This window comes from Triturus cristatus, chromosome 1_2, assembly GCF_964204655.1.
Source record: "Triturus cristatus chromosome 1_2, aTriCri1.1, whole genome shotgun sequence".
NCBI classification, from domain to species: Eukaryota; Metazoa; Chordata; class Amphibia; order Caudata; family Salamandridae; genus Triturus; species Triturus cristatus.
The window spans coordinates 1,165,651,121-1,165,666,436 of NC_140580.1; the positions used below are offsets into that span (position 1 = coordinate 1,165,651,121).

Here is a 15,316-nt window from a genome sequence, read left to right on the forward strand (position 1 = left end):
TTTGCGGAGTGCTGCAAGGAGGGGGCGTGGCCTCCGGCACGATGTCAGTCTTTTATTTATTTTAATTTTTTAAGAAGGGGGGCTGTGTGGTTCCCCTTCTTATTCTAATTTATTGGCCCTGATGACCCCATCCCCCAGGGCCTGTCTCCTAATTATATTTTTTTTACCCCAATCCCCAGAGCCAGCCACTGTTTTTTATTATTTTAAAAAAATATATATTTATAGACACACCTAGGACATGCTGGACAAACCGTACGTACCTATCACCATGACGATTTGAGTGATATTCATTAAAAGGCGACTATGCATACAATGAATCCACGTGGAATGTATTTACACCACTAGTGAAGCTCTGACATGTCTGATGCCCTACCGTGCCTAATCCCAGTAGACACCCTTGCCGTTTATTTATACAAACATGGGTAGCTATTGACGGGCACATTTAATACACATGCACACCAAGCCATTCAAAGGGGATTCGACAAAAATTCGACCAAAAGTATGTAAGAAACCCCCCTCACGGTTAATGAAACACACATCCACTGCCGGATGTGTAATACTTTTTATTTTACTCTCTGGAAAGGGGACGAACATCACTTGAGAGTCACAGCGCGCTCCTGGCAGAGCCCAATGCTGTGTTACACCCACCATTGCCTGCCGAGTGCCACACACCTCTGTGTTGTATTCCACCAGCTAGTGCATAGGCTATGACACTCTCTAGCCCATGTGCACTGTAACACCACCCCGTGAATATGTCATGCCACACTTGTCTTCGCACGGGTTATATTGCCCCATCTAACTTGCCTTCCTCGATGCCTATGTTATAACGCACAGTGCTATGCCATACATATTACAATCTGGGATCCATATCTTTGTCACAGTGCATATGCAACGTTACACTCCCCAGCACATATTTTATATTACAACTTTAGAGACTAGTTAGGTTACACAACACTGCCCTGTGCATATTACACTCCAAGGCGCACATCGCATAGCAGGCGCTAGTGCCTGTGCTATCTCGCGCTCTCCAATGAATCTGTCATTGCGCACAATGTATTGCATATTATGTTTCACGCCCGGTTCATCTTATATCACACTTTTTGGTGCATAGTTTATACCATACACTATATCTAGTTTTCATTTTCAATCGTGCTCTCAGGACTATGTTCTATATAACACTGTGTTCACCTACCCTTTTCACGGGCATTACATTTTGCGATAGGGGGTGGAGGGTCAGGGGGTGTTTCTGCCAAGTGAGCCCGGAGTCACAGTCACAAACGTCCTCTTCTTCCTGAATAAAAGTGAGATTATGCTGCATACTTGTTCATATTTTAAGTAGTTTGCACAGACACACGTTTTAAAAACAATAAAGTTCCTAATACCCACCTTCTCTGAACAGTTAGCTTGCTGCCCCATCCCCCTCCTCCCTATCCTCTGTTGTGTGAATCCATGGACTAGCCTCCTCCCTTCTGCCATGCAGGGTCTGATGTGCTGCCACTGCCCTCAATTTAGTATGATGTACCAGTCCCCTCCTCCTGCCCTCCATTGCCCAATTCTATGCCCCATCATTGACCTCCTGCTTAATCTCTGTGCTTAGCTTGCTGCCCCTATTCTCCTTCCCCCTGCCCTCCGATGTCTTTGTGCATGCCCCTGCTCCATCCTTTTTGCCCACCATGTTCCATGGACCTGCCACTCCTATCTACTCTGAGTGTTCTGTTGAGCTGCCACTCCCCTCCCACCTGCCTAGCATTGTCAGATGACTGTAACCTGTCCCTGCCACCTCCACCCTGCCTGTCCACATGCCATGCCCCTATCCTCTTCCTCCTGTCCTACATGGTCCATTGTACTGCCACACCCTTCTGCCCTCCCTGGTCTGTTGTGCTGCAACTGCTCCTCCTGCCTGCCCCGTGCGGTCTGTTGTGAGGCCCCTTCCCCTGAACTTTCTTGTCTGTGCACAGGTCCTGACCCTCCCTTATATCCTCCATGGTCCTTTGTGCATGCCCCTGCACCCTCCTTCTTGCCCATCATAGCCATTGTGCTGCCACTAACCCTCCCACTTGCCATGCATGGTCTTCTGTGCTGCCATGGCCCCTCCCACCTTCCCTGTGTGGTCAGTTAGCTGCCCCTGACCCCCTCCCACCTTCCCTCCATGGTCTGTGTGTATGCCATCACAGTCTCACTGTTGCTCTTCATGGTGTGTCTTGCTTCTAGTGCCCATCCTGCCCGACCTCCATGGCTATCTTGCTGCTCCTGCCCTGCCCCCTTGCCCCCAGCCCTCTGTTTACATGTGCAGAGCCCTACTCCCTCCCTCCTGGCTTGTCTGTTCCATTGTAATGCCCCTGATCCCTCCCTCCTGCCCTTTATGGTCTGTTATGCTGCAGCTTTCTCTCCTGTCTGTCCATTATGGTCAGCTAGCTACCAGTGCCTCTTGCCCCTCTGTTCTCTGTTGTCCATGTGCATGGTCCTGTCCCCTCACTCTTGCTTTCTATGGATTGTTGTGCTGCACTCCCGTCCCGCATGCCCTATGTGGTGTATTGTGCTGCTGCAAACCCTGATGCCTGCCCTGCAGGGTCAGTTTGGTGCACCTCTCCATGTCCCTCCTGTCCTCTGTTATCCAAGTCCATGTCCCTACCCCATTTCCTTCCATGATCCAATGTACCATACTTGCGAACATTTTGAACTTGGTAAGAGGGAGATTTTGAAAAAAAACTGGGGTATTGATTTTCCCCTTTGAGTTACATTGAAAAAGAGGAGATTGTAGACAGGAGACAGATCAAATAAATCCCATTTGAGCTTAAAAACATTGGACGTTTCCTGGCTGAATCGGGTCTGTTGGCATGTATGGTTGTACTACCATTGCCTCTTCCTTCTGCCCACAATGGTCTTTTACATTGCCACAGCCTCTCTTGCAAGTCCTGTATTGTTGGTTTGTTGCCCCTGCCCCCCTTTCCACTGCCCTCCATAGTCTGTTGTGCTGCCACGGCCCTTCCTGCCTGCTCAGTGTGGTTAAATTGTTGCCTTTGCACCCTCCTACCTGCCTTCAATTTTCAGAGTCCGTGCCCCTGGCCTCTGCCTCTCAACAGTATCCTAATGAACAACTAGATTGCTAACATTCTATATTTATTACAAAAGTGTGGAACGCCTGACGTCATCTTGATGTAATCAAAACTGTAATACCTAGAGCAGTTCCTTTAGACATTACATATATGAGAGAGTCTTATTGGCATCAAATTTATGGTTAGTGCTCTAAAAGACTAAAATAAGGACATATTTTCTGAGTTTTCAAATAGCGACAAAGCACTTTTAAATTATTTGTTATCTTTATGTTTTTTTATCCAGTTGACCACTTGATTAAATGTTGCACTTAGGGGAGAGGATGTAGTGTTACTTCCAGAACTGCAGACTTTGCAACTGGGGAACCAGGTTGGAGTTTCTGCTTCAGCTCGACATTCTGTGATTCTGGTCAAATCACTTAGTCCCCCCATGTCTACAACCACAATGAATTTGTTCTTGTGTGATGTAACCAATGCTCATGTAAAGCACTCCAATACCTGACAAGTCTGCACTATATAACACTGCAAAAACACAAAATAATAAGTGTTTTGCACACTTCTGTCATTGGGCTATATTTGGGCTACATCTGGGTGATTTTGGGCTACATTTGGGCTCTTTTGTCTCCGATGGCCATCTTGGGAGATTTATTTGTTATGAAGTTTCCTAATTTCCTCATGTACTGCAGTCTCCTCAGTAGGAAATGCTTTCAGTTTTTTACTTTGATTCCATCATGAAGGTATTCAGATATGTCACACATTTGCCATAAATTCTAAAAGTTAGCACTCTAGTTGCTCATTAGATCACTGTAGTAAAACTACTGTTCACCATGGAAGTCTGCTCCTGGTATTAAAAGTGCATGTTTCAGTCTGCATGTCAGAATTTTTTAATGAAATAGAAGAGGATTTGAGAAGTCACTCAAAATGTGCCCTCATTTTCTTTCTTCAGCATTAATCATAAATTCTATGGCAAAATGAACCCCCTCATTGTGTTCCTTTTTAAATTAAATGTTTTAAGTGTTACCAGTTTATTCCAATCAAGATGGCTTCAGGTGTGCCATACTTTTGTCATAATGAAGACAGTAAGCGCTCTAGTTGTTTTTAAGAACACTCTGGGGCATTCTGTCATTGGGCTATACTTGGGCTACATCTGGGTGATATTTGGGCTACATTTGGGCTCTTTTGTCTCTGGTGGCCATCTTGGGAGACTTATTTGTTATGAAGTTTCCTAATTTCCTAATTTACTGCAGTCTCCTCAGTAGGAAATACTTTCAGTTTTTTACTTTGATTCCATCAAGAAGGCATTCAGATGTGTCACACATTTGCCATAAATTCAGAATGTTAGCACTCTTTTTGCTCATTAGATCACTGTAGTAAAGCTACTGCTCACCAGGGAAAACTGCTGCTGGTATTGAAAGTGCATGTTTCAGTCTGCATGTCAGAATTTTTTAATGAAATAAAAGAGGATTTCAGAAGTCAAAATGTGCCCTAGTTTTTCTTTCTGCAGCACTAATCATACTTGTTATGGAAAAATGAACCCCCTCATTTTGTTCCTTTTTAAATTAAATGTTTTAAGAGTTACCACTTTAATCCAAGCAAGATGGCTTCAGGTGTGCCATACGTTTATCATAAGTAGGACTGTTAGCGCTCTAGTTGTTCTTTGGAACACTCTGGGAAGCTGCAGTAGAACACAAAGGAATCAACTGACAGTCTCTGCCCTTGTTGGATGTACATGTTTTACTGAGAATGTCAGACTTCATTCTCACATGACTGAGAAAGATAATGTGAATTTACAGAAAATATGCTCTCAGTTTAGCTTATAGATCACCTTCCAAACCTCTGTGGGAAAAGCATGAGAAAATATTTTTCTCTCAATCATGATATCCCAGCAGAAGGCTTTTTCACATGGTGAAATCACCTTAGAACATACCACAATTCCTAAAATGAGTATGGTACCATCAACAAATGATTTATAATGTAACTAAAGTCTTAAAACCTTCTATTAACTGCAATGTTTTTTAATGAGGTGCTATCATGTATATTGGTCCCAAGATGGCTGCCAACACTTCTTGGATGAAGTGCTGACAGCCAATCGGATCTCAGGATGAGATGTGTGGTTAGGCTCCGCCCACATATATATATGATTTTACTTTTTTGATTTTCTCAGGAACTACTGAACAGATTGACACCAGACCTGCAAAAGGCACTTCCCTGAGCTGAGGACTACCTCTCTGCCAAATTTCAAGTAATTCTGTTCAGCCGTTCGGGCTGTACCTTGGACTAAAGGTCCCTATGGAAAATTGCATGGGGAAAACGCGTTTTGGGACTCCCCTTTTTTCTCAGCCCCCGCTTGACGAATCCCCCCCGAGACTTTCAGGGTAGGAGCGGAGCGCCCCACCTATTTTGAAAATTTCGGGAGGATTCGTCAACTGGCGCCAAAGTTATTCCAAATAGAATGTTGCGGATTTCCTATGGAAACACGGTCCTAACTATAACTATCTGCTGGCGACCGCCAGTAGATTATATATATATATATATATATATATATATATATATATATATATATATATATATATTCTCTCTATCTCTCTCTCTCTCTCTCTCCACAGAACTCTCTCTCCCTCTCTCTCCACAGAACGGTCCAACAATACAAACTATCCCAGTATTCCATTCATTGACAGACATTCAACATTACAGGAAAAAGTTAAAAGATGAGCTTTTTCTGTGACAAAGTAGATTTGAAAAAAATAAACACTAAAACATACTACAGTAGAGCTGAGATGTTAAAAGAACAGTAAGGCAGGTTTCCATTTTACCAAACCAGTCCCACTCAATACCTACATTAAAAATCTTATAGTATATACACAATAAAATTTGCAGCAAAAAGTATAGTGCAATACACATTATACAGAGTTGTTTGTTGCAAGGGCATATCATAATGGTTGCCCGATCGAACTGGCCCAGGGGAAACATAAATGACTTGTAATAATCCCAAACCTGAATTTGGTCAGTAAAATAGAATCCCATGTATTAAACACCATATACAAATATGGCTCCACAACCATGGTTGTACATATCCTAACATGTTCAATATGTGTTGTCTTAGTTAATTCTTCATTTTCTCTGCCCTTCCTCTTCAGGCCTAAGAAATTAGTTTTCAGCCACTCTTTCTCTTTAGCTTTTAAAGCCCTGGGGTTAGAGAAGATTGAAGGTCTACCCAGCACATTGCTGGTTTGTTGAATGTAAGAGAACCATGAAATCTGACACCCCCAGTCACAGAATAAAGTGGCCTGTAGGTTACACCAAATCGAACACCATAACAGAGGAGCTAAGTTGATGTTATCTTCAACGTACCCACGACCCAACTCCTCATGAATCGCACAGTCAGGACAACAAGCCAGGAGGCCTAAAATACATCTGCAAACCCTGTTTTCCATGATCTGCAGAGCCCTCACTCTTCTAACCCCACCCTCTTGAGCTATAAGTTGAGAATGGTAGGCACTTCCTCTTATAAACTTCTAGAAGCTGGTTCACTGGTTCCTTCCAGTTGAGAACACCCGATTAAACAGAAACCCAGCAGCATTCAAAAATCTCTGTATCCTTTTTGTCAGGCACAGTGCTCAACAGCCCTAAGAGTCAAATGCTACACCTATATGGGGAAACTCATGAGTTCCGGTAATGGGCTTACCCTGTATGACCAGAAAGACGGACCTTAGATTGCTAGGTCCACACACTGCAACAAACGTTTTGGACAAGTTAGTTTCAAGATTCAGTTATGCCATAAAATCAACAAAAGTATTCAACAAAAGTTTAATCCTATTAGAAGTTCTCCCAAGCAACACAACGTCATCAGCATGTAATAATAGAGGCACGACCTTTTCTTAACCATGGGCATAGCCCTTCCTTTCTTAATTAATGCTGCTTCAAGCCTTTTAATGTACAATAGAATCAGCACAAGGGCGAGCACACATCCCTGCCAAACCCCCAGACAGCTCAAACGACTCTGTACATTTAGCATTAGACCCATATCTGATTGAGGGTTCAAGATCGTAACGGAGGGCACGTAAAAATGTAACAGCGCCTTTTTTAATTACCTAGGATTCTAGGATTTCCCACAGTTTTGATCTCACAATAAGGTCAAAGGCGCAGGAGAGACATGAAGGCTAGGTAGATGGAAATATGCTTAGCGATCATGTACTTACTGATCAGAAGATGCAAGTTAAGACATTGGTCCATCGTGCCCACACCTGCATGGAACTCAAACAGCACCCTTGATAACACATAATTCTCATCCATCCAGGTTGTTAGTCGGTCAAGCACTATCCTGCCCATGATCTTCACAACAGAATCTAATAGTGAAACTGGCAATAGCAGCTGGGACTTTTTTGAAAATGGGTACAATGATCGCAGAGTGCCTGGAGCAAGGGAAACCGGACTCGCAGATCGCATTTATAAAATTAGCAAGTAATGGTGCCCAAAAGTCTAGGTTAACCATGTAGAGATCCATAAGAACTCTGTCCGGCCCAGGGACTTTATTGGCAGGAATGTTTGTGACCGCTCAAATTACCTCATTCAAGATTAAAACAATATTGATAGGGAAATAAAGACGAATAATCAGTGAACAAAGACCCACAATTCATGGGGTTTAAATGTTACAAAAATGCTACACTTATTTATCTGGGCCTATGTTAGCATAAATAATGTTTTTATAGATGGGGTCACCTTCTTATGATGGACTACATGCCGATTTTACAAGATTAACCCATACTAAGCCAGATGTCAGCCTGTACATCCAGTTTTCTATTTTGTAAGACCCGCTTATACACCCTCTGACTTTCGGAAATTAGCCCCACATCTTCACGGTTGCCATGCAGCACGTACTGAAGACTCTTCTTGGCTGACCTACATGTACCATTAAACCACAAGGACTATCACTCCCAGGCCTTAGCAGCTTCAGAAGTGCCACCGGGATTAGGAGACGCAGTTTGACAAATGCCTCTATGCTCTTAGAATGATCTGCCTCATATCAGGGCAAAACGGCTGGTGCAAAGTTTCGCTAACAGCTCATCCATATTAGATATGCGCCAAACCAATCTCCTCCCTTCATCCTTAAATGAAATGCTCCCAACTTCTCCCCATAATTTCTTGGTGCCATCATCAAGCCTCCGTGTAGTGATGAACAGGGGGTTACGGTCACTGAAAACACAATATTAAATAGACCGATCAATTACCTGATTCAGGAAATGCTGTGTAACAATAATACAGTGAACAGAAGTGGCACACTCCTCCCAACTTCTCTTTCCCCCTCACTATAGGTAACAGGGGGACACACCATCTCAATGGCATTACAAGTATTGTAGTCCACCACATATGAGTGAAGCGCACAACCTCTTCGATCCAGTCCTTAAGCTATCCCTTCAGTCCAGGTCGAATCAAACAAATTACCCCCATTAACTGAGGGAGTGTTCCCCTATTTTGCATTAAAATCTTTTACCACAACCAAGTTCATTCCTTTTCCTTTATCAGAGTATCAAGTCCACTTATAAAATCAAAAAGTCAGCCAAAATTTGGATTGGTCTTATTGAAATAGTTGTTATAAAAATTAATAATGACAATACTAAAGTTCCTTGGCCAGCACACATAAAAAGCCTAAATTAGGCTACTCTGATGGGGGATAGGAGATATAATGCAATCCATATTATCCCTGAACTATGCAGTAAGGCCTGCCCTGGTTTGACTGACAGTGGCAGTAGTTGCGGGGACAGAATGACAGAAAAAGACCTCAAAGAAAGCAACAGAAGTTCTTAAAGTTTCCTGCTTTAAGATAATATACGACTTAATAAAATTCAATTTTCCAGCCCTAATTTAGCATGAATAGCAGCAATATTCCAACTCAGTAATGTAACTACACTGAAGAAGGGCTGTTGGGAGGTAGGAACACTTAGGGCTGGACATGAAACCAGCAACAACCTCAGTACCCTTGCTAGCATTTGGAACACTATCAGTGGGGGAGGTCGGATGATGGGGCTGAGACCACAAATGAGACTTATTTGACATCCCAACCCCCTGTCGTCAGTCTTTATCTGGTAGATCTAACAGAGCAGAGGACCTATTGGAAACTGGTAAAGAGCAACATGTAGAGGGGAGGCACAACTGCTGGCAGACTTTGGGTTGCCAATCCCATAATGTCTACAGAAACAGCAGAGTGGCAGAACCTTCATCTCAGAGACTCTGGTTGGGCCCGAAGATGGGGCTTGGAAGAGATCCCTTACAATGAAGGGATTTCTAAAATTAAGAATACAGTCCCCCTGAAAATCCTTGTCCAAGGGGCACACCCACTCCTCTCTACACGCAAAAAGAATGTGGATAAATAGCCTGCCCTTATACCTAAGACGAGTATGAAACCAATGCATAACCTTATTGACTAGCTGCACTCTGTGGGCACTGGCCAAAACCACCACATACGGACACGCTTGCGGATGGTAGACGGCAGATGGTTTTGCTTTTACAAACCCTCCCCCCTCTTACTGAAATGTGGTGAGGAGCCAAGATCTCTCTCATTGGGTGCTGGATGGACATGGCCACCAAGGGACCAGGGAAATGTCATCCTTAGGGGGCGATAAAGGACATGTGCTCCCTGAACAGAAGTTGGGAGACCGGTCCCGGGTTCGAGAATCTCAGTGACAGTAAGCACAGTTGACGCAGGGGTTTGGACAACAGCAGAGTTGGTAGATATTTATGAGCCAATGACCCAGCTCCCATCCTGACCAGGGCCGAAATGAGATCATTTGTGTTCAACGGAGTCCAACCGTTCAATCAAAGCGCTACGACAATCAACCAATATCTTCTTAAACTGGCCACAGATCTGAGAAATCAGTTCACTCTTATAAGCATCCAGGTTGAAGGAGGGGCCTAAGGGGAGACTGGGAAAGGGGCCTCCCTAAGCCACTGTCCATATTTTTCGAGTTTATACCCTGCTAAGGTTGCTTCGCAACAGATGCTATTGTTGAAGATGGCAGGGCAGGGTCAGCATCAATAGGCATTGATTCCACTCAAGCTTTTGACGAGGCTATGCTGGGTTCAACACCAGCCCCCCCATCCCGAAAGAAGAGGAACGTCCCATAGTTACTGCGTCTAACTCCACAGTATCCAAAGTCAATGAAAGGAGGATTTCAGCAAGCTGAATTTCCTTATCAATGACCATTACTGTCCGCTCGAAGAAGACATCCAAAGTAGTGGGATTTCTGATACCAATACCTGTGCATACCTAATTTGCGTTTCACCATAGTGCCACTAAAACCATGGAATTAAATCAAATAATCACAAATTGAGGTATAAATCCTGTCACAGCAGGTGGAAAATTAAGGAGCCCTTGATTGACTGCCAGGTCACTCTTGAAACAGAAAGTAAGAAAGTAAGGAAGGAGCGAGAGAGAGTAACTAACTGTCAAGGAAGATATAGAATCGAACAAACACGAGGCACCCAGCCTCTTCAAGCGGATGATGGGTAAAGAAGGGCCCGTTCTTGACCCGAGCTTCACCCAAGCATGTTCCGTACAGCAGGACCTAAGGCAGCGCATTATAGTGTGAGTTGAGTCTGCCCCCTCAGGCACACACTGGCTCCTGGGACACGCTGTCCCTTTTGCAGGCAAAGAAACTACCCACTACTAGGAAAATTTTGCGATCCACCCTAGTACCGGGGGAATCAAAAAGCTGTGTAATTTATGGTTAGAAGCATTAATCAGAATAGCTGTTTGCATGAGTGCTGGTTTGGCTTACAGACTATAATGAGCAGTAACTTGATGGGAGATCTTCTGTGTGTAGATAAGAGTCTTTCAAGCCATACCTTGAATCTCCACACTCACCATTATCCTTGCCTTTCACGAACGCTTCCCATTCCCTGAACCACTGCATGCTGATACAATAAATGACACTGGGAGATTCTTCTGCTTGGAACGCCTTGTTCAACTGCAAACCACAAAAAAATGGCAGTTCAGCACAAAGGGATACTACCAGCAAGAGATTAAGGATGTGCAAACAGTTGTGTTATACGAGCTGCCTCGACAACCACAATCATCAGTGAACCAAACGTAGCAGTGGTTCAACCGGTCAAACACCATTGTACATAGGAACGTAAGCTTAAAATAACCCAAAATAGCAGAACAGCTAGTAGATGCCAAGAAAAAAAAATACTTACCCATAACTATACTCCTCCAGCTCTGCTATTTTTAGCTTAACATGCTTGAATTATTTCTCAGCAGACAATGTTAGAACAACAGTGATAAGAAATATTAATTTAGCATTGTAGCCTATCCACCTCATTATATGGGCAAACAGGGAGTCAATAAAACGAAGAGCCTATGAATGCCACTCTTCTAAGAGGCATTCACAGATCAGATTTTTATAACAAAAAAGATGAAGGCAGGCGACGAGCATCAATGGAAGGGGAGGAGGAAGGGTTGCAAAATAATCTATGAAAGATACCGATGCAGGAGCAGTGAAGTTGCAGGTAAGTACATTTTTTAGTCACTGGATCTTTCATAGATTTATATGACTGAATTAAGGCTAAAAATCAGTGACAAACACCACAGAATAAGGCATAAACAAAACTCACCTTATCTGAAATGGTTTCACGCACCTGCAGCCTTAGAGGTATTACAGATCTTGCCTGTATGAGTACCTGTATGTTTTTAAATAACTCTAAAGTGACTGCTTTGGTCATTGCCGGTGTAAGAAAACTCTTCTTCAATTTCTAGTAAGCCTGGGACTAAGAGTAACAAACGCATGCAACGTCCTAGATTTAATGGTCTCCCTGGGCATGAAAACTGCAGTACGAGGGGGCAAGTTAAGCTTGCAAGCTTCTCATACTAAGACATCCTTGAAAGTAATGTCATCGTCCACAGATGAGGTTTTTGTTGGAGAACCTGTCAGACATAATGGAGTACACGATGTTATGTTATTTGTTATGTTATTTACTTTTATTACGCGCACAGATACTCGAAGGAGTGTCCCGGCGCGGTTCAGGGCAGGACAGAATTAAGACTCAACCCTAAGAGAAGAGATAAGTTTTTAGCAGTTTCTTGAAAACCCCAGTGTCTTCAACAATTCGGAGAGAGAGGGGGAGCGCATTCCAGGCACGGGCAGCAAACACAACCAGGGAGGCGCCACCTAGTCTATGGCGCTGGAAGGAAGGCACCTTCATAAGCCTGAGAGAAGAGGACCTCAAGTGACGCCCCGGTATGTAAAACGAGAACCGTTTCTGGAGGTAGCCCGGCCCTCGACCGTGCAGGGCGCGGTGAGCAAGGGTTAAAGATTTGAAAGCTATCCGGGCCCTGACCGGTAGCCAATGAAGGGAGCGACGGTAGCCATGAACACTCTGCCTGTGACCCAGCCCACCCAGCATGCGGACAGCCGCATTCTGGGTAACTTGAAGCTTATTGAATGCATAAGCTGGGAGCCCCGCATAGAGGGCATTGGCATAGTCCAAACGGGACAAAATAAGTGCCCGGACCACTGATTCCCTAGCCGCTTGAGGCAGCAGCGGAAGGAATCTTCTCAAAATTTTGAGGAGACCGAAGCAACAACCTGTTAGACGAGTAACCTGGCTAGAAAAGGAAAGATTACTGTCACAATAGATGCCAAGGTTCTTTGCGGTCTGACTGTTTGAAACAGGCGGTGGGAACTCAGGAGGCCAGATGGACTCTCTGAATCCTGGGGAGAAGTCACCAAACATCAGAACCTCGGATTTATCCTCATTGCATTTTAAATGTGCCGACGCCATCCATTCAAAGACCGAGGGAAGGCACCTCTGCACATGGACCACCGAGGAGCCCTGTTTGTCCCAAGTAAACAGAAGTTGCGTGTCGTCGGCGTAGGCAATGACCTTAGCCCCCAACCCCTCTGCTAGAGAGACCAGAGGAGTAAGATACGAGGTTTCATAGTCCTCCATGTCTTCATGTTCTCTCATAAGAGATGAAGAAAGTTTTTTTCCTCCCGAGTTTGAGAGAAGGCTGATCAAAATTAGTGTCTTCTTGCAGTGCTTCTGTTCCCTGGACTTGCTAGTCGCTTAAACCCCAGACTGATTTTAAGTCTATAGTGTCTTTCCGTAAGTCTAAACCCTGTTCGGACAGTTGGGTAATGAAGGAAGCAGAATAAATCTGTTTGGTGTTAGTCAGCATATTTTTCTGTGCGGATGTCAGTGCAACCCTTTAGTAATAGGAGGTCGGGTCAGAAATGTTAAACCCGGAAAAATATTAAAACTTTTGTACAAACGTTTTTGAACTACTTTTCGTAGGTGTAGGGCAATGTTCCCATTGGTGATATGCGAAAACATTCCTAGGGTTACTGGATTTGTGTAAAAAATTGATGTCCCAAAATGTTGATGACAATACATTGTGTCAAAATCTGATGTGTCTTCCAACATTTCATTATTAGAAAATGCGGCAGATTGTTCTAAATCAGACAACATATTATTCACAGTTTCAAAATCCCAATCATCGGAAAATGTACTGGAGTTACTGATATCGTTTATGGAAATTTTAAATAAATGAGTTATTTTTAAAAGTTCAGTCGGACCAAATATATCATAATCAACCTCGTCCCATACTATACCATCAGGTATAGGAACTGCTATAATGTTCACTGATGACAAATCTTTTTGTTCATGATGTGACGAAACATGAGGTTTTAAAATCAAATTCACTTTAGATGCTGCAGAGCTTTGGCGAAGGTAAGTTCCATTAATAAGCAAGCAGAAAACAGTTACTAAGCCTATCCAGAAAGTAAAGAACAGTATACCGGTGATTATCCAAAGTTCTAGCCAAGGTGACACCAGGTATGTGTTTTTAAGAAAAATGAAGAAGACTGATTTGTTGTAGATGAGATATAGGGCCCGGGGTTGTTTCAGGTTCACTTGGATCCAAAGAAAAGGTATCAAAGTAGATGAAATAGCCAGATGCAGTTTGATCTATTTTAGGGAGTTCCGCAGGTTTTTTTGAACTTGAGGGCGTTGGCTACCCAGGGTCTCACGAGGCCTACTATTCAGTATCGGCCACATAGTGTGGTTTTATCAGATCAATGACAATCTCTTCTGCTTCTTTCCGGAAAGAGGTGGTAGAAGTACAGTTCTTGTTCCTTAAACTGCTAGGACAGGTACAGGCTTTCTGTATGACGGCCCAAATTCTTTTTTGTCCACTAGCATTTCTCTGACCAGATCCCCAACTTTTGGGACCCAAACAGGTCTTGCAGTTACTGACTTTACTTCCGCAGTGGCGGTCCATTTTACTTGCACATTTGCTCTGTAGTGCCCTGGATTCATTCAGGTCCTGTAAAACAGCCAAAAGTTTATTGATGTCAAAAGGTTTTTTTATCCGCCACAGTGCCTTCACAATCGAGATCAGGTATCCCCATTCTCGTCCCTAAAAGGATCTCATATGAAGTCACATCCACTAGAGAAGTTCTTGGCATATTGTTCAATGCCCTCTGTACCCCATATAAGTGATTGACCCAACTACAACGGTTGAATGACGTTACTACGCATTCCGATGCAACGTATGCCTTTACAACGCATGCGTTACAATGCAAATGCCATTACCACGCATAACCTTTAGCACAAATATGCCTTTACCACGCATACCTTTACAACGTATTTCGTTGTAAAACCATGCATGGTAAGGGCATATTCATGCTAAAGGTTATCTTAGACTCTTGCCCCAATTCCTTTAACTGATCCCTTTCGCCCAGGCCCTCATTTTCTTTTTTTTAAATACCCCTACGCGACTCCCCCCAACCCACGGCCCCCAATCCTTCTAATAAATCCCCCCGCCCTCAACCCTAAAAATGTTGCCCTGTGCGATTCCCCCACCCCCAAACCTTTCTAAGAAAGCCCCCCCTCCATGAGCCAACAGATCCCCCTAAGCCCTTTTATTTTTTTAAACTAGAATCCCCCTTACCTCTTTACGACATCTCCTCTCCAAGCTCTTCCGATGTGCGGTGCACGTCGTATAGAAGAAGCGGAAGTGTCTTTCCCATTTTCTGTAACGATGCCGATAGCCTTCACATCTTCTACCAATATATGTTTTGTGTCTGTGCATGCGACCAATAAAAATGCAGCTCACCAGCATTCTAGGTGGATCCATTTTGTGAACCCTACATGAGAGGTTTTGAATCGAAGGGTTCATTTAAAAACGTAGCTGACAATTAACACCTAGAATGCTGGCGATCTCCGTTTTTTAATGTAAATTGATTATTTCCGAAGTGAATTAAATT

General features: G+C 43.6%; 1 protein-coding gene across 2 annotated transcripts in view; it reads right to left on the reverse strand.

The window, feature by feature from the left end:
- USP20 (ubiquitin specific peptidase 20) overlaps positions 1-15,316 on the reverse strand; it is a 647,940-nt gene that overhangs the window by 139,531 nt on the left and 493,093 nt on the right. For both annotated transcript variants that reach the window (XM_085613993.1, XM_085613994.1), the window contains exon 22: positions 10,915-11,017. In XM_085613993.1, the coding sequence (XP_085470119.1) occupies positions 10,915-11,017 (103 nt within the window). The remainder of the gene's footprint in view (positions 1-10,914; positions 11,018-15,316) is intronic.